This window comes from Catharus ustulatus, chromosome 21, assembly GCF_009819885.2.
Source record: "Catharus ustulatus isolate bCatUst1 chromosome 21, bCatUst1.pri.v2, whole genome shotgun sequence".
In the NCBI taxonomy this organism is placed as follows: domain Eukaryota; kingdom Metazoa; phylum Chordata; class Aves; order Passeriformes; family Turdidae; genus Catharus; species Catharus ustulatus.
Window position 1 is genome coordinate 1,296,086 of NC_046241.1, and position 26,372 is coordinate 1,322,457.

Here is a 26,372-nt window from a genome sequence, read left to right on the forward strand (position 1 = left end):
TTCCCGCCCCGTGCCGGTGCCGCCGGGCCGTGAAGCGCCGCCGCCTCCCGCCCGTCCCCGCCCCGGCGGTTGCTGGCCATGTTCGCGGCGGCGGAGGAGGACGACACCGATTTCCTGTCCCCGGCCAGCGGGTGAGCGCCGGGGGCGCGGCGGGAGCCCCTCCCCGCCGCCGGGAGGGCGCGGCGGCCCGGGCAGGCCGCGGGGCCGTGGCCCCGGTGAAGGGCCGCGGCGGTGAGGGGCGGGCAGGCCGTCCCCTTGCAGCGGGCCTGGGGTCGGGGCTGTGCTCCTGTGGCCCGGGGTGCCGCCGGGGCAGTGCCCCGCTCCTGTCCCGCCGCGGGAGCGGTGTAGGGGCAGCCCGAGGAGGGTCTGGCTGCCCGCGGGGCTCGGGGCGGGCCCGCTGTGCCCGGGGCACGGGGCTGGGGTTTGGGATCCCGCCTGGGGACCCCACTTTGCTCGGGCACCCCTCCCGCAGGGGGAAGCGGAGTCGCTCCGGGTCGCCAGGGCAGAGAGCTCGGCGTTAACACTTCAGTAAGGAGCTGTGGGAAGTGCTGAAGTGCCGCTCTGGGGCTGCTCACCCATTGCTGGCTCCTCCCAGGCTGTTCAGGGCTCCGCTCGGATCGTGTCCGTGTGCAGCGCATCCAGGGGCTCCTATCGCTGCCTTATTGCGGCTCCAGGAGCTGCATTTCAGCTCTCTGCGCTCCCCACCTCAAGAGCTTCTCTTATAAACTAACCCTCTCTTCACAGGAAATTTAGTTATGTTTTTAAAGGAGATTCACTGACAGTGGTGTCATCCTGTTTGAATTATTCCCTTGTCTTGTGATATCTGGAATAGGATTAGTGTAACTGGCCTTGGAGCAGTGGAATTGCAAACAATGTCTCCTGAAGGAATCGAACCTGCATTGAACCCTCTGCCCTTAACTGGGAGAGCTTCTCCCATGTTAAAACTTAATGGGAGAATGTGTTTCCTGGACTTTTAAAGATAAAAAAGCAAAACTCCAGGAGCTGAATGGTGGTTTCTCTGTCACACATTATTTTGGGTATTGTAAGAATCAGCTATTTTATGTGAAGCTCGTTCTGGTCACTGCTTCAAAGTAACTTTTTTTTTTGTGATGTAGTTTCAGTTCTCATACATTCAGTCGATTTTTGAGGAAATGAAACACAATTGTACCACTTTCCCAGCCTCTTCATCTACAAGTTCTGCCTATTCAAAATTAAATAGTTAATTAGCATAAAGCAATCTGCAGCCATTTGTTTACTTTCAAAGTGATGGCAAGCACTTTGAATGTGATATAACTTCTAGTTCAGGGTGTTCATTAGGTATAATGCCTGTGTTAAATTGTTTTATTTCCCTTTCTAGAGCCAGATTAGCCTCTCTCTTTGGCCTGGATCAAACAGTCTCAAGCCAGGGAAATGAATTCTTCCAGTTCACTGCACCAAAGCAGCCCAAGAAGGGCCAGACAGCAGTTGGTGAGTAACTGGACTTGAGAGTGGGGAACACATTCAGCAGCAAGTGTGTGTGGGAAGAACCAGGGCCTTTGTGAAGAGCAGCAGAGTAAATAATTCCCTGAGCTTTCCTCGGTGCTGTCCTCCAGTGCCCTCCTACACCTGGATTTTCAACCAGCCTTGGGTGACTTTGGAATGCAGCTCTTTGTTTCTTTGTCATTTCCTACTGAAGTTATTTTTCCTTGAGGGAAGGAACATGTCATGATGGTGCCTCTGACAGCTGTCCCTGCTCTCTGTCCCCACAGGCCAGGCCCAGAAGGCGCCAGTGGCCCCAGCAGCCTCAGGGGCAGCCTCAGGAGCCCCCTCGGTGTTGGTGGCCACAGCAGTGCTCGCCTATCGATAGTAAGTGACTTCTGCATGACTGCTGCAGTCTGTGACCCTAGAGGGGAGATACATGTGGAAAAATGGCAAGAGACACTTGTTTTCAGGCATATCTGCATGCTAGAAATGCTGCAAGGCAATGGAAGTTTCTGCTCAAGAACAGTCTCGGTGCAGCTCTGGGTGAGGCAGCTCTGAGATAAAGAGCAGGTTTGGGTTTGGCTGTGGCTGGGAGCTGTGTCCTGGCTGCTGGGCTGAGATGTGTGCTGCTTCAGGAGGCCCTGGCAGATGCTTGTGGTTCGTGCATTTGAGAATTGAGGCATGAGCAGAGTGAGAGGAAACTAAAACTGTTTGATGCTGCTATCATGGAAAAATGCTCTGGATCTGTGTCACTCCACAATGTGTGCTCTTGCCTGTGAGAAAGCAGGAATGTCTCTAAGCTAAACAAAGCTGCCTGACATGTTATGCCTGAGGAAAGAGATCTGAACTTTGAAGAATTCTGAGTTAGGGACAGTTGTGCAGCTGAATGTCTCCTTTTTCTTCCAGTACAAATGGGCAGTACTTGAAGCAAGGCAAGTATGGAGCAGCTGTAGTGGGGAACCATGCTGCCAAAGAGGTGAGAGACACTTCCTTCCCTAACTCTGCCATGCTGAGGTCTCACTGGTATGAGATGGTGTTTCTGTGAGCTTTCCAGGTGTTTTGCTTTTCATGTTGTTCTCCTGCTACCTTTCTGCCTCCTGGGTTTTCTTGGGGCTCAGCCATCCACCTTGGTGGCATCTTTCTTTCCTGCAGTCCATGACTTTGTAAGCTCTCTTACAACTTATGCCTGAAATAGTTCACAGTGTTTTTGGAGGTCATTTTGGTATTTATTCAGAACATCTTTGACAACTGGATCACATATTTGTGCAGGTGGAAATGGATATAAAGTAAGATGCTTTGCTTAAGTTTTGTTCTTTTGCTATTGAAGCCATCTTTCCTTCCCAAGTGTTCCTTGAAGAACACAGAACTGAGGTGCCCAGTAAATTGGCATTTTTGAAAGCTGCTTTGAAAACTCTCACCCATCCCTGGTGTTGGTATTTGTGATATTTCATATCCCTCATTCATGTCTCACTAAGTTGCTTCTGCTTTGGCAAGAACAAAATAAATCTTAGTTTGGTAACTGAGTTGGTGATCTGGGAAGTGCTGAGCTGTGTTGCTCTGGGGGAGCTGGGGAGGACAGAGAGTGCAGAAGGAAGCTGAACCATCTTTCCTCAGACTGTCTGTGTGATCACATCCAGCTGGGAGCAGTCAGTAGGTCCCTCCCAGTTCACCACTGAGCAGTGTCCAGTGCAAGTGCACAAAGAAAAACACATTTCCTTAAAAGATTATGTTCAGTAGAGCCAAATATGTCAATAAATCTCACATCTGTGTTGCTTAGTACTTGGAAAACTCCCTCCAACTCTGTTATGTATCAATAGGTTTATGCAAAGATAAAAAACTACACACACAAACTTCTTTGGGCTGGATATTAGTAAAAGTGTCTTTCCCAAAAGGGTGATCAGGGCCTGGCACAGCTGCCCAGGGCAGTGGTGGAGTCCCCATCCCTGGAGGGGTTTAAAAACCATGTGGATCTGGCACTTGGGGACATGGGTCAGTGGTGACCTTGGCAGTGCTCAGGGAATGATCTTGGATGTCTCTTCCAACCTAAATGACTCGGTGATGGTTTGGTGCCATGTGTGGTGAGTTCTGTGTCTGGAAGGGTTAGTGCACCATCTTTTTCCACTGTAACTGTGAAAAATGTGGAATTAGTTAAAAAAAAACAAACCATAAAACAATGAACTTGCTTGGTTGCTGCAGCTAGATAAAACCCTTGAGAATAAACCAGTTTTAACAAGTGCCATGAAACTGTGTTAAGTATTTTTGCTGTGGTATATTTGACAAATAAATGCTGAGCCTTAGGCACCTTAGAATTGAAGACATTTTGAGTTCCTGTTTTTGTTCTTTTTTCCTTGTCTAATTCCTTGTGGAATCCAGTACAGGATCCTCCTTTACATCAGTCAGCAGCAACAGATCACCTCTGCAAGGATCCACCCAGGCTTCGTGCTCACGGTGAGACTCTGGCCTAGGGAAGCATTTTTTGATCAGCAAACACAAGATTGGCTCTAAAATCTTCCCATAAGCTTTGGTTTGTAACCTTTGAGATCAAACATCTGAGTGACAGAGCAGGAGGTGTCCCAGTGTGAGTGTTCTCCTCATGGATTGCACAAGAGGCTGTGACAGCTCCCTTTGGCACAGCACACTCTCAGATTTCCAAACCAAGGCTCCTGTAGGAGGTAAATTATTACCTGTGCTCACAGAGGTGTTTGGGGTTTGCAGGCCTGTCATAGAGAAAACCAGCAAAATTCCTTTTGCTGAGGATTTCTAGTTAAGTGTCTGAGAGAATACAACTGAGTAAGCAGAAGGAAATGACAGCAATGAAATGTTTTCTCTCAAAAAATTTACACTCAGCATTTTCCTGCTGTTGAGAACAATCTGAAGCATTGTGAGCTCTAAAATGGGATCTCTCAGGAAGTTGATTTCTGCCAATTTTACAGGAAATTGATGTGTTGGTTTACTGTTCTTAGTTTGTCATCACATGCATCAAATTTATTGGTATGAGAAGTAGAAATTTCACTCCAAAATAATGAAATTTCTGTCCCAGCTTAGAACTTGCTCTCTAGTTTTATAAACACATTCTTGAAAAATTAATAGATTTTATAGTCACTTCTGATCACATGGGTTTAGAAGTGAGGAAGAAGTGACTTCTCCAATTGATTCTGGAAGCCTAAATACTGTAAACTATGAAATGTAAATTAGTTACACTTAAAAATTCTCAGTACATCTTAAAGAACCAGGCTTCAAGAAAGTTTCTGAAAGGTTTCACGTTCTTGTGTGAACTGCAGCATCTAGGAAGAACTTAATATTTCCTCACATATTTGAGTAATAATAATTTTTCCACGATAATGGGCACATAAATAAAAACTAATTCTGAACTTGGGCAGTAGAACAGCAGGGTTCTTCCTGCTTAATTTTGGTGGCTCTTATTTTAAGCTTCTTTGGGATGTGGGTTTTTTAGTTCATTTAATGCCTAAGATAGAACTGATTTCCTCTCCCACAGGTTCAACCCAACAATTACAGCACATTCTATGATGATCAGAGGCAAAACTGGTCCATCATGTTTGAGTCAGAAAAGGCAGCAGTGGATTTCAGTAAGCAGGTAACTGCTCACCTCTGGACCAGGCAGTTCTTGATGGCTGGTTTGAAGCAAGGGCAAATCAAGTTTTATTTTCATTGGAGTTCAGCTTTGAATGTCTGCATAACTGAGATGGAGACAGATCTGAGAGCCACCTGCCCTGAGTTTTGTTCATTGAAGCAAATCTCTGAGGCAGGGAGCCTGTTGTTTCTCAAGATTCTCAAGTACTGCATATCAATGGTTCTGTAGAGCAGAGGTTGTTTAATCAGCAACATTCAGCACAAGGAGACATGGAATGCCCTGGGAGTGCATTTCAGTGTGGGCTGGATCAGTACAGCAAGGAATGCTTCAGATTCATCAGTGGGACTCCATTAAAGGCCAGAGACACTGCCAGGCTTTCCCTCTGCAGGTGTGCATTGCCAAATGCAACAGCTGCCCAGCTCTGGACTCAGTCCTCTGCCAGGATCTGCTCCTGGGAGAAGGGCAGGGGGTGGAAGGAGGAGACTCCCTGGAGGTTGCCTATACAGGATGGCTGTTCCAGAACAACGGGCTTGGACAGGTAAAGGCATGTGTGTCACCTCTTAATGCTGAGTGGGACAGTCCCTGCAGGAGCCTGCAGGTCCAGGAGGGTGCTGGTGTTGGTGTTAAAGGTGTGCTTTGGGCATTTATGGCATATGGGGTCATATGTGTTGCCTATAGAATATTAAGGCATTCTGGCATATTACGAAAAATTTCCTTACTGAAGGGGTTGGTGAGCATTGGCAGAGGCTGCCCAGGGCAGCAGTGGAGTCACATCCCTGGAAGTGTCCAAAAACCATCTGGATGTGGTGCTTGAGACATGGTTTGGTGGTGAATAGGGCAGTGCTGGGGGAATGGTTGGCCTTGGTAATCTTAGAGGGCTTTTCCAACCTTAATGTTTCTATTATTCCATTACTGTTAGGGGCAGGTGATTGAAATGCTTTTAAACTTCCATGGGCACTCTCCCACATTAATATTTAATGTTGTGTTATCCTTTACCCAGTCCTGTCCTAAAACAGTTCTGAAGTCTGAGTCTGCAGTTACCATTCACTTCATGAAATTGTACTTCAGGAAATGGACTAAAGCTCTGGTTTATGGCTGAGAATTAATTTTGGTAGTAATGGGTTGGGAAATAGCATTTAACCAGAGGTTTTAGGAGTTCATGGAATGTGTAAAGCATCATTTCCAAACAGTTGGAAAATCCATGTATTTTGTGTTCTTGTTCAACTCTCCAGGTGTTTGACACTAATGTGAACAAAGACAAGCTACTGAGGCTGAAGCTGGGATCTGGAAAGGTCATCAAGGTACAGCTTCTTCCACTTTCATTGTAATATTATAATTATTCAATTATATAATTATTACTATTATAATAAATAAAATATATTATTATATTGATATATTATATTAATAATAATATAATGTATTATTACTTTATTTAGTAAATTTATAATTGCATATAATTAATATTATAATTATTCAGTAATATTATTATTCAATTATAATAACTGAAATCTCAGAGCTTTGAATTACTGCAGTTCTTGTTCAGGATTCATATATGCTCTTTCTGTTTCATTTATTAGCAAACACTCTGTGGCAGTGACTCACTCAAACTTTGCACAATAGAGCCAGCCCAGTCTCCTTTTCAGTGTCAGTGATGGACAGGAGTTGTGCTCTTGGCTACAAAGGAAACTTCCTGTTTTCAGGAGCTGGGGTTTTATAGTTGTTCTGGAAGTCACTTAATCCATTCCCTTGTTCATGGGGAACCCTATTTCTAAAGGAAACAGTTTTTCATCCAGGTGTTGTGATATTCCCTTATGTTATCCCATAAAATCAGGGTTTGAGTCAGAGATGCTTTTGTTCAGATCACTTCCATGACCTAAGTAGTTGATGTATGACCTGTGTAATTCATGTATGACCTGTTATAAGTTGTCTTTTATTGAAGATGTGCTATTTGTCAACTTTATTTGTTTTATCCTTTATCTTACTAATTTTGCCTGGCTGTTAGAGCCATCTTGTGCAGTGCTGGCATCCCTTGGGCAGTTTGCATTGCTCTGACTCCATGTCCCTCATTAGTGATTTTCTCTGATTGCTTTATAAATCTAACCAGAGCAATTCAGATCTCTTTGGAGCCCAGAATGCTGAGTGAGGTCATCACTGTGTGGTGGAGCTACATCTTTATTCTTAAGTTAACACTGGAATTTACAACTGGCTATCAGGATTTGTGGCAAGACAAAGGTTTGGTGCTGAAAATAAATAAACAGGATTTTACAAGAATCTCTCTATGTGTTTTGGACCCTTTGCCTGAAGTTGTCTTAATTCTGGTAAATAATATCACTGATCCAAGTGTTGCCTTCTCTTCTGTTGCCTGTGCAAACCAAAGGGCTGGGAAGAAGGAATGCTGGGCATGAAGAAAGGAGGGCGAAGGTTCCTCATCATTCCTCCAGCCTGGGCCTACGGGGCGCAGGGCGTGGCTGGTCGGGTCCCTCCAGACTCCACTCTGGTGTTTGAGGTGGAAATCAGGAGGGTGAGTTCTCCTGCCAAGTGTTTGTTTCCATTTGTTTTGTGACTGCAAGGAGAGAACCTGCTGTTAGTGTGAGAACTCCAGGTCAGAAACTGTTAGAAACCTCAGCAAGATGTGTATCTGTGATTCAAACAAACAAACCCAAAACAGAACCCTAAACCCAGAAAATCCCTCAAGGCTGTTTGTCTGTTCTGACTTGGGTTCTTTTAGTTGTGTTATTTGTGAATCACTTGGGAAAACAAAATATTCTGGGAGCAATGAGAGCTTCTCCAGCTCTGAATCAGTTGGCTGCTTTTCCTTTAAGTGTGAGAGCTCCACAGGCAGTAGCATCATAAATTAATGAAAGTTTTTCCCGGAACCCAGAAAAACATCTCTTTTTTTCCTTCATGTTTTTTAAGGTGAAACTGTCAAAGGAGTGCTCTGGTTCAGATGGGCTGAGTGTCAGTTCCAGGGATTCCTCTGCACCATCTCCAGTTCCCAGCTCAGATGGCTTCTCCTCAGACACGGGTTTAGTGCCTCCCTCCAGCATCCCTCCAAAGCCTGGGTAAGAAGCTTGAACAGCTTTGTGTAAAGGTGGTGGTGCCCATCAGCACAGTGCTGCACTAACACATCATTTGGCAAATGTGGGGCCTCTGTGCCTGCTCAGTGCCCTCCATGTTGCAGAGCAGTGCTTGCTAACAAGACTTGCTGGAATTTTCTGCTTAAGTGCTGATTTCCAGATTAAAGCAATTGGAATGGGCTGCAGTGAAGGAAGTCATTTCTCTCCAGCATTCCTGAGATCCAGTGGGATTGATCTGTGTGGGTGCTGCTCTAACAGCTGTCTCATCTCAGCTGGCATCACTGCTGTCAGTTTAGACTTTCTCAGTTTGCACAACTCCCTGAAAAGAGGGTGTAGCCACCTGGGGTTGAGTTCTTTCCCAGGAGAGGAAATCACCTCTAAGTTACTCCAGGAGAGGTTTTTGATGGATATTAGGAAAACCTTCACTGACAGGCATTGGCACAGGCTGCCCAGGGTGGAGTTACCATCCCTGGCGGTGTTCAAAGAATGCAAATGTGGCACTTGGGATGGGGTTTATTTCTGAACATGCTGGGGCTGGGTTAGTGGTTGATGACTCAACCTTAGATGTATTTTCCAACCTCAACAATTGTCTATTCTGTTCATTAAATTCAATGGGTCAGTCACCCTTTTTAGGGAGTCCAAGTAAGTGCTGCTCTTGTTGCCATAAGTAGATTGTTATTGGACTTGGTTAAACTTATTTATACCAGGATGTGGTTGTTAAAGCAGTCAACAAAATTATCTTTCTATGGTCAGCTGTTCCAGTGGGCCATAGTGGTGTCCTGAACATATCTACAGATAACACTGCAAAGAATGTTCCAGAAGTGTAGGCTGAAAGAAATGCTCATGGTATGAGAAAACAGCTTTCCTAGGGAGAGGTGTATTAAACAGTGTTTATCAATGCAGAATGTTGGCTCCTGAATTCCCCCTGTTAACCTCCACACCTGTTTGGCTTTGCAGGGAGCCAGCTGTTCGGGCCAAGTCCAACTCCATCAGTGAGCAGCTTGCAGTAAGTGCTGCCTTTTCCTAATATGAAGCCCGAGTAGAGAAGTTTATTTTCACCTTAAGTATTGAGTAGTGCTGAAGATAAAGTGAGCATCATGCAAGACACTGGAATGTTCACCTTAGAGCAGCTTAGGGCCTTGTTTTTGAAGGAATTAGTGGTTGGACTCGATGATTAACCATAACTTAAAGGTCTTTTCCAACCTTAATGATTCTGTGATTACCAGGACCTAAGGAACTCCAGCCCCAGTTCCTGCTCTTAAAATGTGCAGTGACTCTGACCATGTGGATGTTCACAAGGTTGGTTGTCTTTTGAGATAAATGGACAAATTTAAAATAGATAACAAAGGAGTTGGGACATTCAGGGTAAGTTTATAGAACTGCAAGCTTATAGAGACTTTGTGCCTCCAGACAGAAAAAGCTGCTAAGCAGCTTCCTGAACTCACACATTTTCTTGTTGATGTTTTGTGCAGGGATAGGTTTTTCTTCTGTAGTGACAGCACTGTCATCTCAGAAAGAGGATATATAAAACAAGCCAGGTTAACATTCCTGAAGAGTACTTGAAGAGTAGATTTTCACACAGTCATTGAAAAATTGAGTCAAAATTCAGTGAGAGATGTAGAAGTGTTTGTAATACCTCAAAAGCATGGGCTGAGACAAAAGGGAGAGTAATTAAATGTTTCCTTTAGAACCCAGATGTAGCAAAGGCAAAGCTGATTTCTCGGATGGCCAAAATGGGACAGCCCATGCTGCCTTTCCTTGCTGGGACAGCAGGGAGTCAGCTGGACTCCAGTGACTCAGAAATAGAGGTACCAGTCACAGCAATGTGACTCTTTTACTCCTTTTCCTGCACTGGGGGTTGCTTAAAGTGGGATCTGTAGCAGTGGCTCTGCTCTGGTTCTGTGACAGAAAGGTTCCACTTGTGTTCCTGGGGTAACACCTTGTCTGTCTCAAGTGACCTTGGGCTCAGGCTGTTGGCTTTGTTCCTTGGTGTTCCTTGTAACATGCAGAAATGTTTTTAGGATCCCAATACTCTGAGAGGGACAGCACAGCCAGTGGCTTCGAGCAGACCCTCCCAGGCAGCTCAGGCAGTGCTGCCCACAGTGTCCACACAAGGTAAGGTGCTGGGGAGCTGCTGCACTCCCATTCCACTCCATCAGGGCTGTGGGAACACAGAATCCCTTCCAACAACTGAAATATGAACTGAAAGCTTCTGGTAAGGCTTGGTGATCATGAGCCACTAATCCATGGAGCACAAGACAATCCTTGCAGTGTTTCTTCGTTGTGGTCTTGTGCTTGAGGAAGAGCAGGCACCATGGCTGAGCTGTCCTGGCACTGGGCACTGAGATTTGTAGGCCTTGGGATCTGTAAATGCAGTGTTACAAATCCTTTCCCAGTGAGCAGTACATTCAGGAATGATGGAAATCCAAGTGAAGGGCAGCATGAGGCTGGCAGCTCTGCAGGGCTGGGTGTGCCTTCCCATGATGGAATGGTCACATCAGCTGCTGGTCAGCTGAGCAGCCTTCAGTCAGTCACAGTCATGCCTTGTGTCAGTGAACTTCAGAGCTGTCTCTGTTGGATTGAGAAGAGGTTGTTTAAATGGAGCTAAAAGTGGGATTTCTGTGAAAGGTTGCTCTTTTCTTGACCTATTATCACTTGCTCAACTGGATTTAATTTTCACAAAGTTGCAGACAGGCTTCAGTTAAACTTTTGTTCATTTAGTGGTTTGTTTTTTGTTTGGTTTTTTATTGCCATTTCATACTAGGTGAATTAAATTCTTTCAAGCTGCTTTATAGCATGTTGAATTAATTTCTTCCTTTCCAGTACCTCAAGCATCTGGTGCTGCACCTTCAGTATCTTCTGCTGCTTTAATTCCTGCAACAATCCAGCCCCATTCAGCTCTCCCTGGAGGAGCACAGGGCTTTCAGGTACTAAAATGAAATGAAATCCTTTGTCCTGAGTCTTCTCCATTGTTGGGAGCAAGGACTTTAACATAAGGATGAGAATTCCAGGCTATTTCCTGTCACTCCTTGGCATTCTCAGGTTTTCATCATAGGCCTCTTAAAATTTATTCAAAAAGGGCTAATTCTATGTTTTATGATGGGTTCTTAAACTAAGGATGAACCAGGCTTTGTTAATACCTGGTTTTGTAGTGGACAGTAAAAGTTTCCAAGTTCTTCAGCAATGAGCAGTGAAGTTGCAATCAAGTTGTGTTGTGCTTTTTGAGCCCTTTTTAGGAAATAAACTTGTGTTCAAATTAACATAACTTCAGAGGGAGGTGGTGATGTGCTGATCTGACTCTTACAAACATAGGGTGACAGTTTTGTTAACATTTGAGTGAAGGTTGGAACTAACTAACCCTCAAAAGAAGAGTATTATTTTCCTTTCACAATGACTGTTACGTATTTTGACTTTCCAGCTCCTTAATTATTGGATTTTTTTCTTTCCAAACATCATCCTCACTCTTGGGCTTAAAAAAAAAAATGAAACTGAGGATGTGGGGAAATAGCAAAATACATTCTAACTGTTGAACTTGTCCTTCAAGGCATATCCAGGAGTGCCATTTGCTTACCCCCAGACTGCTGCATCTGCCTCTCAACTCCAACCTGTGGGGCAGATGTATCCTGCTCCTTACCAAGGTATGTTTTAAAAGGTTCTTGCTTCTCAGAGAGCTGCAGCTCCTGCACTAAACAATTTCTGATGATGATTTATAGCTGTGCTGTTTCACAAATGCTGATTTTTTAGTACCAAATAAGGGAAAACACTTCCCAGTAAATACCCATCTCTTTCTTACTCTAAAGAGCTTTGTGCACTGTGAAGGGGGCTGGAATTTCTGTGTCTTCCTAAAACTGGATATTACTAAAGGAATTTGGTAGATGGTGCTTCCAGTAATGAATAAAACTGATAGTAACCAGCTCCCTACCAGGCAGGGGAAGAATTGAACTGTAAAAGGCAAAACCTAGGAAGGACCAAGGGCATTTCAAGAACCATTTAACTCATCCCAGTTGGTGAAGTCTTGAGTGTAGCTGAGCCTTTCTTGGAGCCTGTTTTTTCAGTGCAGTTTCAGAAGTTGACCTTCAGTGCTGTGGTTTGGTTGTGCCTCTGCTGCTCTGATGTGTCTGGGGGCTTTGCTCTTGTTGAGCTGAGCTGTCACGTGGCTCAGGAGTTTCCTGTACTCAAACCTACCTGTTGGGATTATTTGGAAAATATCTACATTATTTGTTTTCCAAATACCATGTCCCTTTTATTTGTGAGCACAGAGTGCCTTTCCTGCTGGCAGGCTTCATGCTGCCCAGCTTTTGCTGTGTCTCTGTGCAGGTATTTCCCCTTGTCACTGTAAACCTCTCTGCTTTCCCTTCAAGCCCCTGGAGATGTCACTTCCTTTTTGATGACAGAAGCTCGGCAGCACAACACTGAAATCCGCCTGGCTGTGAGCAAGGTGGTGGATAAAATGGATCACCTGGCTGCCAAGGTAGGGCTGCTCAGGACATTTCTGCTCTCCAGGTGTGCTGAGAGCACTTGGCTCTATTTAAATACCTGCATTAAGTGATACAGCAAATGAGTAAAATTCCAATATTAGCACACCTTCAAGTGGCAGCAGTTCAGCTGCTGTGAAAAAACAAAGCTGAGGCTTGGGGAAAGGTACTGTTTTACTGTGTTCCATAGCATGTGATGCATTGTTTGGAGGGATTCCCTGCCCTCTGGGAGGTGTCACACTTAATTCAGTGCCTATTCTCTGCAGAGGGAGCAGTGAAATGCCTCTTTGCACATGTCTTACTCTCACCTGCACCCATCAATTCATTTCAAATGGCTTAAGAGTGGTTTATCCCTGCAGGTGGAGGAGCTGAAGAAGCAAAGCACTGCTAACAGCTCCCTCCTGCCTGGCATCTCCTCTGTCACTATGGAAGCCTCCATGATCATGAGCAACATCCAGCGCATCATCCAGGTGAGCGTGGCCAGCCTGTTCCACTTCATCAGGAGCTGGGGCCAGAATGAGGATGAGACTTAGAATGATTTCCATCCCTTTTTGCCCCTCCAGAAAGCTCTTCTCAGCATTGTGGGGTTTGGGTATTTTCTGAATCAGAGCTGTGGGTATTTCATAGGTCTTGGCAAAAGGTTCATGTGGGAGTTCAGCTTCTCAAACCATTATGGATTTAACCCCCAGACTCCAGCAGGACAATTTGACAGCTGAAGTATCACATTGTAGAAACCACCTGCTTCTGCTATTCACTACTAAATTTTATGCTTTGAAACCTTTCTAAGCAGCAGTCTTAAAAACTTGGTTTGTGGATAAAAAAGCCAACCAGACACAGTATTTTCTAGAACAAGATTTGGCAGCCACAGTGCCTTCCTGGGCTGTTACCACAGAAGGGATGAGCATCACCACTGTCCTGCATCTGTGCAAAACAAGGGTTTAGGAAATGCTGCAAGGAAATCTGAGTAAGCTGAATATTCATGCTGAGCTGTGCTTTAGGAGAATGAGAGACTGAAGCAGGAGATATTTGAGAAGAGCAGTCGGATTGAGGAGCAGAATGAGAAGATCAGTGAGTTGATTGAACGCAACCAGAGGTAAGGGCTGGAAGCCTCATTGCATTTCCAGACTCTCCAGCTTACACTTGGGCATAACTGAGGGCTGTTTGTTAGGAGACAGTCATATTCTGATATAAATTTTTTTATAAGGTGTTAAAAGTGTCCCACTCTTCCTCTGCAGGGCTTATCCCCAAAACTCTGATTTACAGTAAACATGAATGTGTAAAAGGGGAACAAAATCCCTCATGCTGTCTGTGAGCAGGCTTGTCCTGCTTCTGGGAGTTGCTTTATTTTTGCTGGCTTTTTGGTGAGGAAATTGTAGGGACTGTGATGCCCTTTGTGAAGTTCAGCTGATACTAAGTTATCAAAACTCTTGGAACATGAGATGTTTTCAGAGAGGTGAAGCACTTATCCCAACTGATAAAACCTCTGCTGTGCCAGGCACAGCCCTCCCACCCCTCTGAGATCAGCCTCTAGCAGCACATCCTGCAGAATTGTCTGGCACTTGTCATGAATTCAACAAAGAGCTTCTGTGCTTTGGAATGTCACCTTTTCTGTCTGAGCCCTTGGCTCCAAGCCCTGTGTTTGCAGGAATGCCCACAGAGTCTCCTGTTCACAGGTATGTGGAGCAGAGTAACCTGCTGATGGAGCAGAGGAACCACTCCCTGCAGACAACAAATGAGAACACACAGGCAAGAGTGTTGCATGCAGAGCAGGAGAAGGTAATGGTGGCATGAACAAAGCCAGGGTTGTTGCATTAAAACAAGCCTTGTTAGTCAAAACAGTTTTCTTAAAAGGCAACTGCAGTTCTGAACTTTATTTTGAGAAGAAAATGGGATGCTTTGATGGCTTTCATGACCAAAGCATCACAGAGGATACAACCATTTCATGCTGTCATAACTTTAATATTCTTATCTTTAGGAAAGTGTCTGATTTATTGTTACCTGTGCAGGCATGTGGCCAATGTGTTGAGGAATTGTGTATCACAGGGCTTTTGAGTTGGAAATACTTCAGTTATTTATTTCACTGATAGTTGCAGAAGTGTTTTATTCCTCCTGTATAACTGACATAGAGTGAATATAGATACAAGAAAAAATATTTCCTGCTAGAGTTTCTTCATTGCACTCTTGTGCTTTTTAAAATGCTAATCAGAAGCTGTTTGTTTCTCCCAGTAACACATTGTGCTTTTATGACAGGAACTGTTGGGAAGTAGCTTTTAAACCAATGAATTGCATTTATGCATGGCTGCACATCCTGACCCATCCCTGTAGGCCAGCCTAGCCCAGGAGTGCTGCTCTGGCTCTGCCACTGCATGGTGCCTGCTCTGCCTTCTCAAGCACTGGCTTCTTAAATTACACCAAGTTCAGTCTTGCTCTGTGCTCTCCTGCTGGGTTGTCTCTCTCCAGCTCAAAAGTGAGGTGACAAACACTTCCTCTGCGTGAGAACCACAACTTGGTGCACCTAAAGCTGACCAGAACTGCAGCTTTCCAAAGTGTGGTAAAGAGCAGAGCAGGGAGCAGCTGATAGTGCTGAGAGCAGACAGGGGAAGGGGCTGCTTTCCCACCCCCAGCCCAGGCTGCACACCCACAATATGTAGGAGTGTGAGAGATGTGTCAGAGATTCTAAGCAGGAGTGAGTCAGACTGAAATAATAAATTAAATTCCTTTCTCAGTGAGGACAACATCCTGCTGGTACAATAGAACTTGGGAAGGAATTGTCTATTGGAAGTACAAGATCCTCAGGAGTCTTTTGGGCCCCATCTTCAGCAGGACCCCACTGACTGAGCAGTCACTGCCTAGGGATGATGTGACATGGACAGGAAAGCCCTGACTTGTACTGGATGTTTCTGTGGGAGCATTGACTGGAATTATGAAGGCTGATATTCCTTCCTGTTCCCTTTATCTACCCCAGCTTGCCCTGGGACAGGCAGAAGCAGGGAAGAGGACTGGAAGCAGTTTTATCCATTGTTTACACCCAGATAGGCACTTCCATTTGGCTGCACACAGGATCACTGAGGTGTTGCTAACTCACTGCTTTTGGGTTATGGATCTTTGGCTCTGGCAGAGCAAGTTCCAGCTTTAGGTGAAGGCTTTGTGAGCCATAAGTAATTCCCCACCCTTCCAGTGCAGGTCACAGCCAGGACTGCTCCCACCTGTGGTGTGTGACATTCCCTAACCATACCTTCAGTGTCTTTTTACATCAGGCTTCACTCCCTTTTTCTGTCTAAGCTTTTACAGTTCTTGGAGTAATTTAAAGGCTTCTCTGGCATGCCTCAGGCTCCTGTTATGAAGCATTGTGCTTTTCTGCTGATGAATGCCTCTGCCTTTCAAGTTGTGTTCTTAACCCTTCCTGTTTCCTGTCGCTGCTTTCTCTTCCCAGCACATGCTGCCAGTGGATCGGGGCTGGGACCAGGTGAGGCAGTGTCTGCTGACTGTGGAGGTGGTAGATGGTTGTGCCCTAGGTAGTGCCAGCCCAGCTTCCTCTTGAGCTAGAAACTGATTGGCATGAAAATAATTGTCTCAGAGCTTGAATGAGCATAGATCCTTCACTGGGAAAAGGGCTTTAGTCTGGCAGTGTCTCCCCACTGGCCCCTCTTTCTTGGGGAGCCCTTTCCAAGAATTTTCTCACATTGATGCTTGTTCCACTCCCCATGGGAGAACAGGATCACTGTCAGAGCAGGCACAGGTCACCCAGGATTCTTGGTGCCTGAAAGCTGGAGGCTGGAGCTGAGCTGTGGAAATGAAGCATCCTCTGTAGAAACTTCTGTCTAATAACACTTCCTGCCATAGAATTTCCTAATTTTGTTTTCTTTATTTACCATTAAAGACAAAGATCAGGGTTAAAATAACTTTTAGATGACTTTAGCTGTGCCATGGGGTTTGATTTTAGTATGCCAGGAGTCAGTGTAGCAGTGGGACATTTATGGAAGCACAAGAGGAAAGCAGATCTGGTTTTGGCCACTCTCTGAAGTGCTACCTCCTCTTTAAAGTGGTGTGGTGTCCCAGCCCTCCAGATCAGCACATCCTCATCATCACCATAGTTGGAAAAAATTTGCTCCCAGCTTTTCTGTGCCAGAAGGTGTTGCTCTTCATGTGGAGGGAATTCTCTTAGGGGAGAGCAGAGAACAAATCCAGTTCTCCTGACCTTACCTGTTACAAGAATGTGAAAAATCTGTTGGGAATCTTGAAGTAGGCAGAGATGTGGAAGCAGTTCAGGGATTCCCTAATTCTGTCTTTGCAGAGCATCCTCTGAAGTTTGTGTGTCATTCAATGAGATTGGGAATGGGACTTTGTGTCTGTCTTGATGCCTTGAGCCCCTGCTAACATTGTTTACCAGTTGTCTAACAAGCTGTGCTAGTGCCTGGTTTTAGGTGAATCACTGACTCTCAGCAATCCTAAATCTAAACAGGTCCCCAAATGGCTGAGAACTGTGCTGGGAAATGCCAGCCTTGCCCATTGGCAGCTGAGGTGACCTCATGCTGTGTGCTCTGGGGACAAGGTGCTCTCTTGGCTGGGGCCAGCCTGTGTTTTAAGTGGCTCTTCAGTGATGTGTAAGCTTATGGCAGACAATTAGATGTTGGAGCCCAGGCTTTTTACTCAAATAGATGTTTTCATAGCCTGAAAACTGAGCAGAGGCACCAGGCACTGGTAGCAGGCTGACACACACTTAACCTTTTCAGGAAAACTCACTGGGTTGAACTGATATGATGAAGAGGTTGTTGGTGGCCTTGTGCAGGTTTCTAGTCTTTCTGGACAGAACTGACATGGCAAAAAAGTCATTGTTACCTCCTCAGTGTGGAGATGCCTTCCCTGATAAGGCCTCCAGCCCTTTTCCAGCTCCTCCTGAGAGAACAGTTCTGCTGCTTCCTCACACATCCCATTTTCCCTCCTCCCTTTTCCCTGCTCCATTTTGTGCTCCAGGCCAAAGTTGCAGAGGAGCTGGCAGCTGCCACAGCCCAGGTTTCCCAGCTGCAGCTGGAGCTCACTGCCCACCAGAAGAAGGAGATGGACCTGAGGAAGCAGCTGTCCTGTGCTGTGCAGGATGCAGAGAGACAGGAGGCACAGCTCAACAAGCTGCAGGCACAGGTGGCAGGTGAGGCTGCTCCTGCCTGTCCCTGACAGCTCCTCCATGGCTCTTTTATATGGTTTTTCCTGTCCTCTGGGGTATCCTCCTGCTTTCCCTAGTCCCAGGGGATGGAGGAAGGATGTGGATGCACTGAAATACCTGAGGGATGTGCATCCTTGTCACCACTGAAGGCAAAGTGGGATGACTGAACAAACAAAATCATCCTGTTCTAGGGATGCCTTTTGATAAACAATCTCTTGGCTTTTCTGTCCAAAATCCTGATGTTCCAGTGGATGGAAGTTGAGATAAACCTGAGGTGTTCATTGATTTCTCTGTGGTGGGCACTGCTGTGGCCCACCTGCATCCAGGGTCACTTCTGTATTGCACATGGCAAGAAGGACATTGAGGGGTTGGAGCTGGGGAAGGGGCTCAGCCTGGAGAAAAGGAGGCTCAGGGGGGCCCTTGTGGCTCTGCACAACTCCCTGCCAGGAGGGGACAGCCAGGGGGGTCAGGCTGTGCTCCTGGGGAACAGGACAGGAGGAGAGGTGCTAGTGGGAGTTTTTTGGATGTTAGGAAAAATGTCTTCACATAAATGGTTCCAAGGCATTGGAACATTGCTCTTGATAAATCCTAGTCCCCACTACAGGCACGAGCAGAGTTGTTGACTGCACTGTGCAGGAGACCCTGTTCCTCCCCATCAGCCCCCAAAATGTGCTCCCTTGCAATGGGGGTTGCACCCAAACTCACAGGGACACGTGGGGGTTTGTTTGCAGAGCTCCAAGAAGCCTCTCAGGATACTCAGAGCAGGTTCAAGGCTGAGAAGCAGAGCCGCAAACAGCTGGACATGAAGATTGCAGCACTGGAGGAAGAGCTGACAGACCTGAGAGTGGAGAAGGAGACTCTGGAAAGGGTATGGCCAGTGCCAGCAACACAGCTTCAGTTGTTTACTGAAGGCTAACCCAAGGGTCTTGCTTTTAACTATGTAAATTAAGTAAATCTTGACTCATCTGCAGGCTGGTGGATCCTTTGTGCTTATGTTGGCTTTATTTATTTATTTATGCAATGTCTTGCCCAGTAATGTGTCAGCCTTCCTCACCTCAGAGATAACCTCTGATTTCAAGGGATGAAACTCCTTCTGCCTGAGGGAGAAAAGCTGCTTGGTGCAGTCTGGCCTATTCTGTGTCATGTTTTGTATTGCAGAATCTTGCAGAGAGGAAGAAGAAATCCCTCTCAGAGAGAGCTCAGGCAGAGGAAGAGATGGAAGAAATCCGCAGGTCGTACCAGCAGGAACTGGACAAGCTCCGGCAGCTCCTGAAAAAGGCCCGGACCTCGACTGACCAGGCAGCAGCAGAGCAGGTGAGGGCTCAGGGGAGCTGCTGCTCCAGGTCTGGAGAGCTTGTGGGAGCCTTCAGGTAGGAAATAATGTGCAAATGCTCAGGTGGGGGAAGAATGAAAGCATTACCTGCTTGAATTCATGGGTTAGTGTCAAACTGAGGAAAGGAGAAGCACCAATTTGAGATTGTAGTAGAGAGAAGAATATGGGATTTGTGAGGAGTGAAAGGTTGTTGAGAAATATGCCAAGAGGTCTGAAATCTGAGCCAGACCTTCTGCCAGCCTGGGGTTTGTGGCTGGAGCTGAAGTGAGAGGTGTGGGTAGGTGTGGTGGCAGCACTGGGGCTGCACTCTGTGGGTGTCCAGCCCTGGGCTTTCACCCCTTGTGCAAACACAGATGGGGTGTGTGTGTTCCTGATGGTCTCTCTTGTGCCATGGGCAGCTGTCAGTGATCCAGGCAGAGCTGGAGGCCCAGTGTGAAGCCAAATGTGAGCGTGCCCTGGCCTCAGCCAAGGAGCAGCACGCCCGGCAGTGCCAGGAGCTGTGTGAGCAGAGGGACTCCCTGCAGCACCAGGTGGCCCAGCTGGAAGAGAAGGTAAAGGGCTGTTCTTTACTGCTGTAATGGGCACTAGAGAACAGCAGCTGTAACCAACAGTCTTCTTCCACTTGGAGAAGTGAGACCTTGACTTTCTAATTTCTTGCCTGTTTTGGAGCTTGTTCTCTGCCATCATCACGTGCAGTTTTCTATTGGGTTGGAGGGGTTTTGGAGGAGAGAGAGCCTGATAGTGCTGAACTACAGAACTTCCACTTCTCTGCACTGTCCTGAGTGGCTGTGGGTGAGCAGAGGTTGTTTGGAGTGGGTGACACTGCCAGGGGCTGAACCTGCTCTGGTTTTTGTGTTTCAGCTCACAGCTCTCAAACACTCAAAAAAGGCAGAGGAGCAGAAATTGTCTGAGGTTCAACAACGTTTGGAGGAACTGGAGCCTGTCCAAGAGAAGGTAAAGGAATAACAGAGGAACTGGATGGGAACTGGAGAGCAGGGAACACCAGCCTCAGGCTCGTCCAGAAGAACAGGGATGGGAGTTCCAGAATATGGTAGGGAAGGGATAATTTCAAGGGGTTTCCAGCAAACCAGAACAGGCCCAATGATGAGACCCAGCCTTCATTTCACTGGGATCTCAGTGATGCTGCACCCACCTATTCTTGGTGGCACTTGAGGAGCTGATGAAACAATTGTGACTCTTCAAGGCTGGCTTATTTTGTCCTTATTTTGGTGCTGTTGCTTTCAGCTAAGTCTTTTGTGACATGCTTAAAACTCCACTCAGAGTTAGTGCCTCACTAAAACCCTGCCCAAGTGCCCCCTGGAGCTGAGGTGGGTGTGAGGAGCAGCTCTGAGGGTGGCTTTCCCTTGGCAGTACTCAGCCCTGCAGGCAGATGTGGTGCTGCTGAAGGCTCGCTATGAGGAACAGATCAGAGAGCTGCAGAAGGATCAGGATGGATCTTCCCCTGCAGACTTCACTGAGCAAGTGAGCTGACTCTCCAGTACTTCTCCTTCCTAAGCAAATTGATTTACCTTGAATTATTTCTCTTTGAACTAACATAAAAAGGAAAAATAGCATTTTCTCCACAGAGCAATGTATTTGTAGTAACAGTCCACAGAGGAGGAAAGGATGGGCCCTTCTGCTAGAATCATGGTCACACAGAATGGTTTGGGTTGGAAGAGATCTCATCATTCCCACCCCTGCCATGGCAGGGACACCTCCCACTGCCCCAGGGGGCTCCAACCCCAATGTCCAACCTGGCCTTGGGCACTGCCAGGGATCCAGGGGCAGCCACAGCTGCTCTGGGCACCCTGTGCCAGCCCTGCCCACCCTGCCAGGGAACAATTCCTGCCCAATATCCCATCTAGCCCTGCCCTCTGGCAGTGGGAGCCATTCCCTGTGTCCTGTCCCTCCATCCCTTGTAAACAGCCTCACTTCATCTTTCTGCTGCCCACTTCATTGACTTTTGTTTCTTGTTGTTAACTCTACATTTGAGATTTAGATTTAAAAACTGAAGTAAGAGGTGCCAGTCTGGCTTTGTGCAGCCTGCCTCAGTTTGGGGGGATAAGTTTGGGTCATATAGAGTGATTCTGAGTTAAGGTGGCCTGATGTGCTGAGGCTTTCTGGTTTGGAAAGTAGATTTTTTGAAAACCCACATGTATGTGTTTGGATTTATTGTTCCTTCCCTTGGAGAAGTGCCTGATGTTGAGTGCAGTGCTTCACATGCTAATGAATTGTATCTGTGTTTCCTGTTGTGCTCTTTTGCAGGTAAAGAAGACAATGAATGGTGTCTTTCAGTCTCTTCGGGGTGAATTTGAGCTGGATGAGATGTACAATGGCAGGACAGTCCTGGGGGTTGTCATGAACACTATCAAGGTATGACACTGGTGAGAGGAGAGAGAGGGCTAAAACCTCAAATCTGTACTGAAATAGAGTGATAGATTTGAGATTGAGACTGAAATAACTGAAGAATTTGTTGTGGGTGACAGAGCAGCCTGGTGGGAGGAGGTGAGGCAGGGATCTGTGATGGTTTGTGTCTAGGGTATAACCTGTGTTCTCTCTACTCCCTTTTCCAGACTGTGACACTGCAGCTGCTCAACAAACAGCAGGAGAAACCAGAACATGGCAGTGAAAATGAGGAATCTGGCACAGGAGCAGGGAGACAGAGGGGATCACCTGGAGCCAAAACTGAACACACAGAGCCCCTGCAGCACAGCCCAGCACAGAGCACTGCACCCCCAGCTGATCCTGGGGATGTCACCAGAGGCTCCCTGGGGTCTGAGCAGGAAGGCCAGGCTGCTCCTCACCCTGCCAGCCCCAGAACCCCTGAGGAGGAACAGGAGACACAGAGCAGGGAGGTGACAGAAGAGACAGTTCAGGAGGAGCATCTCCCTGCCACAGCTGATTGCAGCCTGGATGCTGAGAAGGGGCCTGTACCTGCAGGACAGCCTGTTCCTGGGCTGCAGCAGAGGCTGGACTGTGACACCAGGAAAGCTGACCCAGAGCAGGGTCCCTCTGCAGTGTCTTTGCAGGCAGAAGCTGCAGAACCTTCTGTTCCAGGAGCCAAGGCAGGAGAGGTGGATGAGGCAGTGCTTCCAGCACATCCAGCTGTGGAGGAGAAGGTGGAGGAGGCTGTGGGAGGTTTAGAGCCTCCTCCCTTAAATGGGGAGGAAGGGAGTGGCACAGACCCGTGGGATGGAACTGGCTCAGAGCAGGAACCTGCCTCAGTGTCCAGCAGAGCAGAACCAGGCTCAGCTGTGCTGGAAGAAACTCCAGGATCACAGGAACTGGCCTCCAGCCCCAGGCACAAAAATTCCAGGTGAGAGGTGGTGCTGGGTGCCAGGCTCAGTTAGGGCTGGGACAGCAGCAGGCCCAGGGACTGGTCCAGATGTGTCCCTGCTGCAGGACAGGCTGGAGCTGCAGCCAGGACCTGGCACAGACCAGGCTCCCCAGGGTCCAGTTCACTGGGAGCAGCCCCAGAGTGACCTCCTGTCTGCTGGAGGCAGTGGAGAATTCCCAGGGGAGTGTGCAGTTCCTGTACAGTTCCTGGTACCTGCCAGGTCCCAGAATTGCCCTGCACTGCTCAACAGTACCTGCCACAAAGGATTCCCTCAGTGACAAAGCTTTGCTATCTCTCAGTAACAGAACTTGTAAAAGCAAATCCCATCCTCTGAGAGCCAGCTGCTCATTCTTTATCTCCTTGCAGCCTTTTTGAGGATGACAACTTCTTTGAAACAACATCTCCTAAACCACTGAAGCCTCAAGTTCCCTCTGAAGAGGAGGATGAGGAGGAAGTGGTATGTATTTGGGTGTTTGGATATTTGGGATTTGCTCTGATTGAGGCACAGTCTGTAGCTTATCTGTAAAATCCTCCTTGTGGCAGTGGGGGCCTGGCTGAGCTCAGAGTTTCCCATCCATTCCCTGTGCAAATCAGGAGTGTCTGGGGTTGGTGACTGAGCTGGGAGGGGCTGGCTTGCCTGGGGGAGTGGTGACAGACTCCTGCTGGCATGAAATCAGTGGGACCTGCCAGGTTTATTGAAGGGTTTTAGTGTTTGGCCCCCCTCCAATCCCTTTTAGCCTGTAAGCAGCTCCTGGAATCATAAAACCACAGAATCCTTAAGGTTGGAAAAGATCTTTAAGATGATCAAGTCCAGCCATCCATGTAGCATCATTCACCATTGAACCATGTCCTCAAGTACCACATCCACCCCCTTTTTGAACCCTCCCAGGGATGGTGACTCCACGCTGTCCTGAGCAGCCTGTGCCAATGCTTTGCATTCCTTTGCATCAAGAATCTTTTCCTGCTATTGAATCTAAACCATCACATGAGAATAAAAACTTGGGTAATGAGGCTTCTAGTTCCCAGCTCCTGAAAGCTGGCAGAGATTTCAGAGCAGTTTGTGCAGTGATTATGAAATGCCAGGAAGCTGCTGGGGCTGACCAGTTTCCCTCTGCTGTGGCTTGCAGAGCATGAAGGGGCGTCCCCCTCCTGCGCCGCTCTTCGGTGACGATGATGACGATGACCTGGACTGGCTGGGATGAAGTTATGGCTGCTGAGCCCTCTCCTCTGGGCATGGCCTCTTCTGTGCTCTGAGCCCTTGGCAAGCTGCACACGTGGGACATTGGGAATGACCAGGGACTTCCCAGCTCCTGTCCTGCAGGTGGATGGGGGCTGGCACCAGGGGACTCTTCTGCACTCGTGGGGCTGGGCTGAGTGAAGGAGCCAGCCACTGTCCCCCTCCCCTGAGCCCTGGATTCATTAACGTCAACCTTTATGCAAATAGGAACTTGGTGAAGAGCTTCAGCAGAGGAAGTCTGGCAGGACTCTGCAGTGGCAATACCCTGTTAAAAAATCAGACTAAAATCTTCCCCAATGATGAACTCTTAGGAATATTTCTTAGTCCCCAGGGTGGCTCCCAGGGACCCTGCACCCTTTCCCCACTGTGTCTGAGCCATGTGCCACTGGAGGTTCCCCAGGAATCCCAGGCAGGTGTTTCTTGTCAGTCCCTGGCTCTGCAAAGCGGCTGAGGTGGCTCAGGTGGGCACTGACTGAGCTGTGGCACAGGGGCTGCTGGCCCTTGGAGCTCTGCTGAGCCAGGGCCTGAGCAGCTGTGCTGGGTGCAAGGAGCCCATCCCTGCTGTGTGTTTGTCACTCACAGGCAGCTCCTCTGCTGTGCCCAGAGCTGAGGTGGATTTAGCTGGGCTGTGTTTCCCTGTGGGAGCAGTAGCACAGCTCTGGGATGTGCTGTGTGTTTGGGAAATCCTTCCCCACAGCCCAGGCCCTCTCCCGTGCCTTTGGCGTTGCTGCTGTTAAGATGTGACCGTCCCAACACCAGTTACTGTAGAGAAGGGTGGGACAGAAGGCCCAGGCTGGGCTGGGTAGTTTGGGGTGTCACCCTGCACTCTGAGGGGACCAGGAGGGGAAAGGAGTGAGGACAGAGCTGGGCAAACAGCCTGGGGCTCTCACAGCACTTTTATACTCCACTGCTGGGCACTAACACAATTTCACCCCAGAAGTCTAAAACAAATAAACCCCTTCATAAAATGAAAATACTTAAACTAATTCTATGGTTTAGTTTCTACAGCTCCCTTTACAGTTTCTGACTGGAATTAGAACCTGTGTCCCTCTAAAGGTGATTTCTTTCAAGAGCACTGGGTGTTGCTGTTGGGGGGTGTGGCAGGTCCCTGTGCCTCACCCTCAGTGCCACAAATTGCCAAATGCAGCTGAAATTGGGGCAGAGACCAAAGCCTGTGACAGCCACCCTGCTGCCATGGAGGGTGACCTGAGCTGGGCCTTCCTGGGCATTACTGTGCTGAATATTATGAGGCTGTTTGAAACTGGATTTTCTGGGGTGCTTGTGTTGCTCTGAGTGTCAGTGCCCTGCTGTGGCCTCTGGCCCCGTCCATGCAGTGTCCCAATGATCATTGCTCATACTAACAAGTTCCACTTCTTATTCCCCGTTACACATAGACATTTCACTTCTGGAAAATAAAGTGCAATTAAACCTGGACTTTTTTGCTTGCAGTGACTTTATCTGTCACCTGAAAACCAACTTAGCTCTCACGTAAATAGGGAAAAATTTGATCTAGAAGCTATTCTTGTCTGTTCTTGTTGGTGAAGCCTTCTCCTGGGCTAGGAGAGAAGGTCTTTGTGCTGTGGTTCCTTGGGCTCTCACACTGGTGGGAGAAGCTGCAGCACAAAGAACTGGGATGGTCACAGGGGCCACTTGCCTGGTTCCCCTCTTGTGTATCTCCAGGGGTTTGCAGAGCCCCATTTCTCCTGAGCTGCTCTAGGGCTGCAGCAAGGTTCAGCTACACTGTGCTGGGAGCTCTGAGCAGGGATTGGGATGTGAGAACTGAGACTGAAACTTGTCCCTCCCCTCCAGGCCCAGCAGGTACCACGGCCCCTTCCCCACCCTGGCAGTGCCCTCGGGCTCAGGCTCTGGATCTAATTTAGCCCTGTCTGTCCTGTGTGCCCGTGTGAGCACCTGCCGGGGAGAAGGGGGGAGCTCTGGGCTGCCAGGGCAGAGCAGCCTCGGGGAGGGAGGGGAGGGCCGTGCCCACAGAGGCTGATGCTGCCTCAGAGGCTGTGCTGGGGCTAATCCTGATCCCGGGTACTGAGTCCTGGCCAGAGGGGGGTGAAGCACGGAGGACTCTGCTGAGGCTGTGCCCAAGGGGGTTGCTGGGGGCTGGGAAGGAGAGGAGCCCCTGCTCCATCCTGGCCCTGGTGCTCAGCCCTGCTCTGCCTGCTCATGGACTCACAGAACAGCCGCACGCGGTGCTGGGCCCATGTCTGGTTTAATGTCTCGTGTCCGTTCCCGGCTGCCGGGCTCTCTCCTCCCGAGAAAGGGCTTTGAGTTTCCTTGGAACAGCTTCGCCCCCAGGGCAGCACTGCGGGACCCTTCCCGTCCTCTCGGCTCGGTCCCGCTGCCGGCGGGGCTGCCCGGGGGATGTTCCGGGGAATGTTCCGGAGAACGCTCCGGTCCCGGCCCCCGCTGCGCCTCCCGCCGAGCTGAGCCGCTGGAGCGTGAGCACGGGCGGGCCCCGGGGCGAGGGAAGCGCTGCAATAAGTTAATTTTTAAGGAGTCGGATGGCCGGGGGCTCTGGTGCGGGGCAGCCGAGCGTCCTGCGGGCCCCAGCGCTGGATCCCGGCAGGTGCTGAGCCCTGGCCCTGCTCTGGCCACCGAGGTGTCCGCGGCCCGACAAGTCCCTGACCCATCACCGGGTGCATCCACCGGGCCGGGCGGGTCGGAATGGATGGGAGCCCCCCTCCGCC

The 26,372-nt window shown here is 48.2% G+C and overlaps 1 protein-coding gene across 3 annotated transcripts; it reads left to right on the plus strand.

Moving 5' to 3' along the window:
* The first annotated feature begins 12 nt into the window (after window positions 1-12).
* Window positions 13-25,107, plus strand: FKBP15 (FKBP prolyl isomerase family member 15). 3 transcript variants are annotated; one of them, XM_033077531.1, is made up of 30 exons: window positions 13-131; window positions 1,358-1,467; window positions 1,749-1,845; window positions 2,368-2,437; window positions 3,835-3,909; window positions 4,958-5,056; window positions 5,442-5,591; window positions 6,286-6,354; window positions 7,431-7,574; window positions 7,970-8,115; window positions 9,088-9,136; window positions 9,819-9,938; window positions 10,152-10,245; window positions 10,954-11,057; window positions 11,675-11,768; window positions 12,492-12,601; window positions 12,965-13,075; window positions 13,604-13,698; window positions 14,279-14,381; window positions 16,039-16,071; window positions 17,580-17,751; window positions 18,498-18,634; window positions 18,925-19,080; window positions 19,498-19,650; window positions 19,961-20,053; window positions 20,471-20,581; window positions 21,365-21,472; window positions 21,673-22,415; window positions 22,803-22,893; window positions 23,564-25,107. In XM_033077531.1, the coding sequence occupies exons 1-30, from the start codon at window positions 79-81 to the stop codon at window positions 23,636-23,638; spliced, it is 3,765 nt and encodes a 1,254-aa protein (XP_032933422.1). In that variant the 5' UTR covers window positions 13-78; the 3' UTR covers window positions 23,639-25,107. The 3 variants fall into 3 exon arrangements, with proteins under 3 accessions (XP_032933422.1, XP_032933423.1, XP_032933424.1); XM_033077532.1 differs by lacking the exon at window positions 16,039-16,071; XM_033077533.1 differs by lacking the exons at window positions 13-131; window positions 1,358-1,467 and having other exon boundaries at window positions 1,765-1,845; window positions 3,840-3,909.
* Window positions 25,108-26,372: the final 1,265 nt, after the last annotated feature.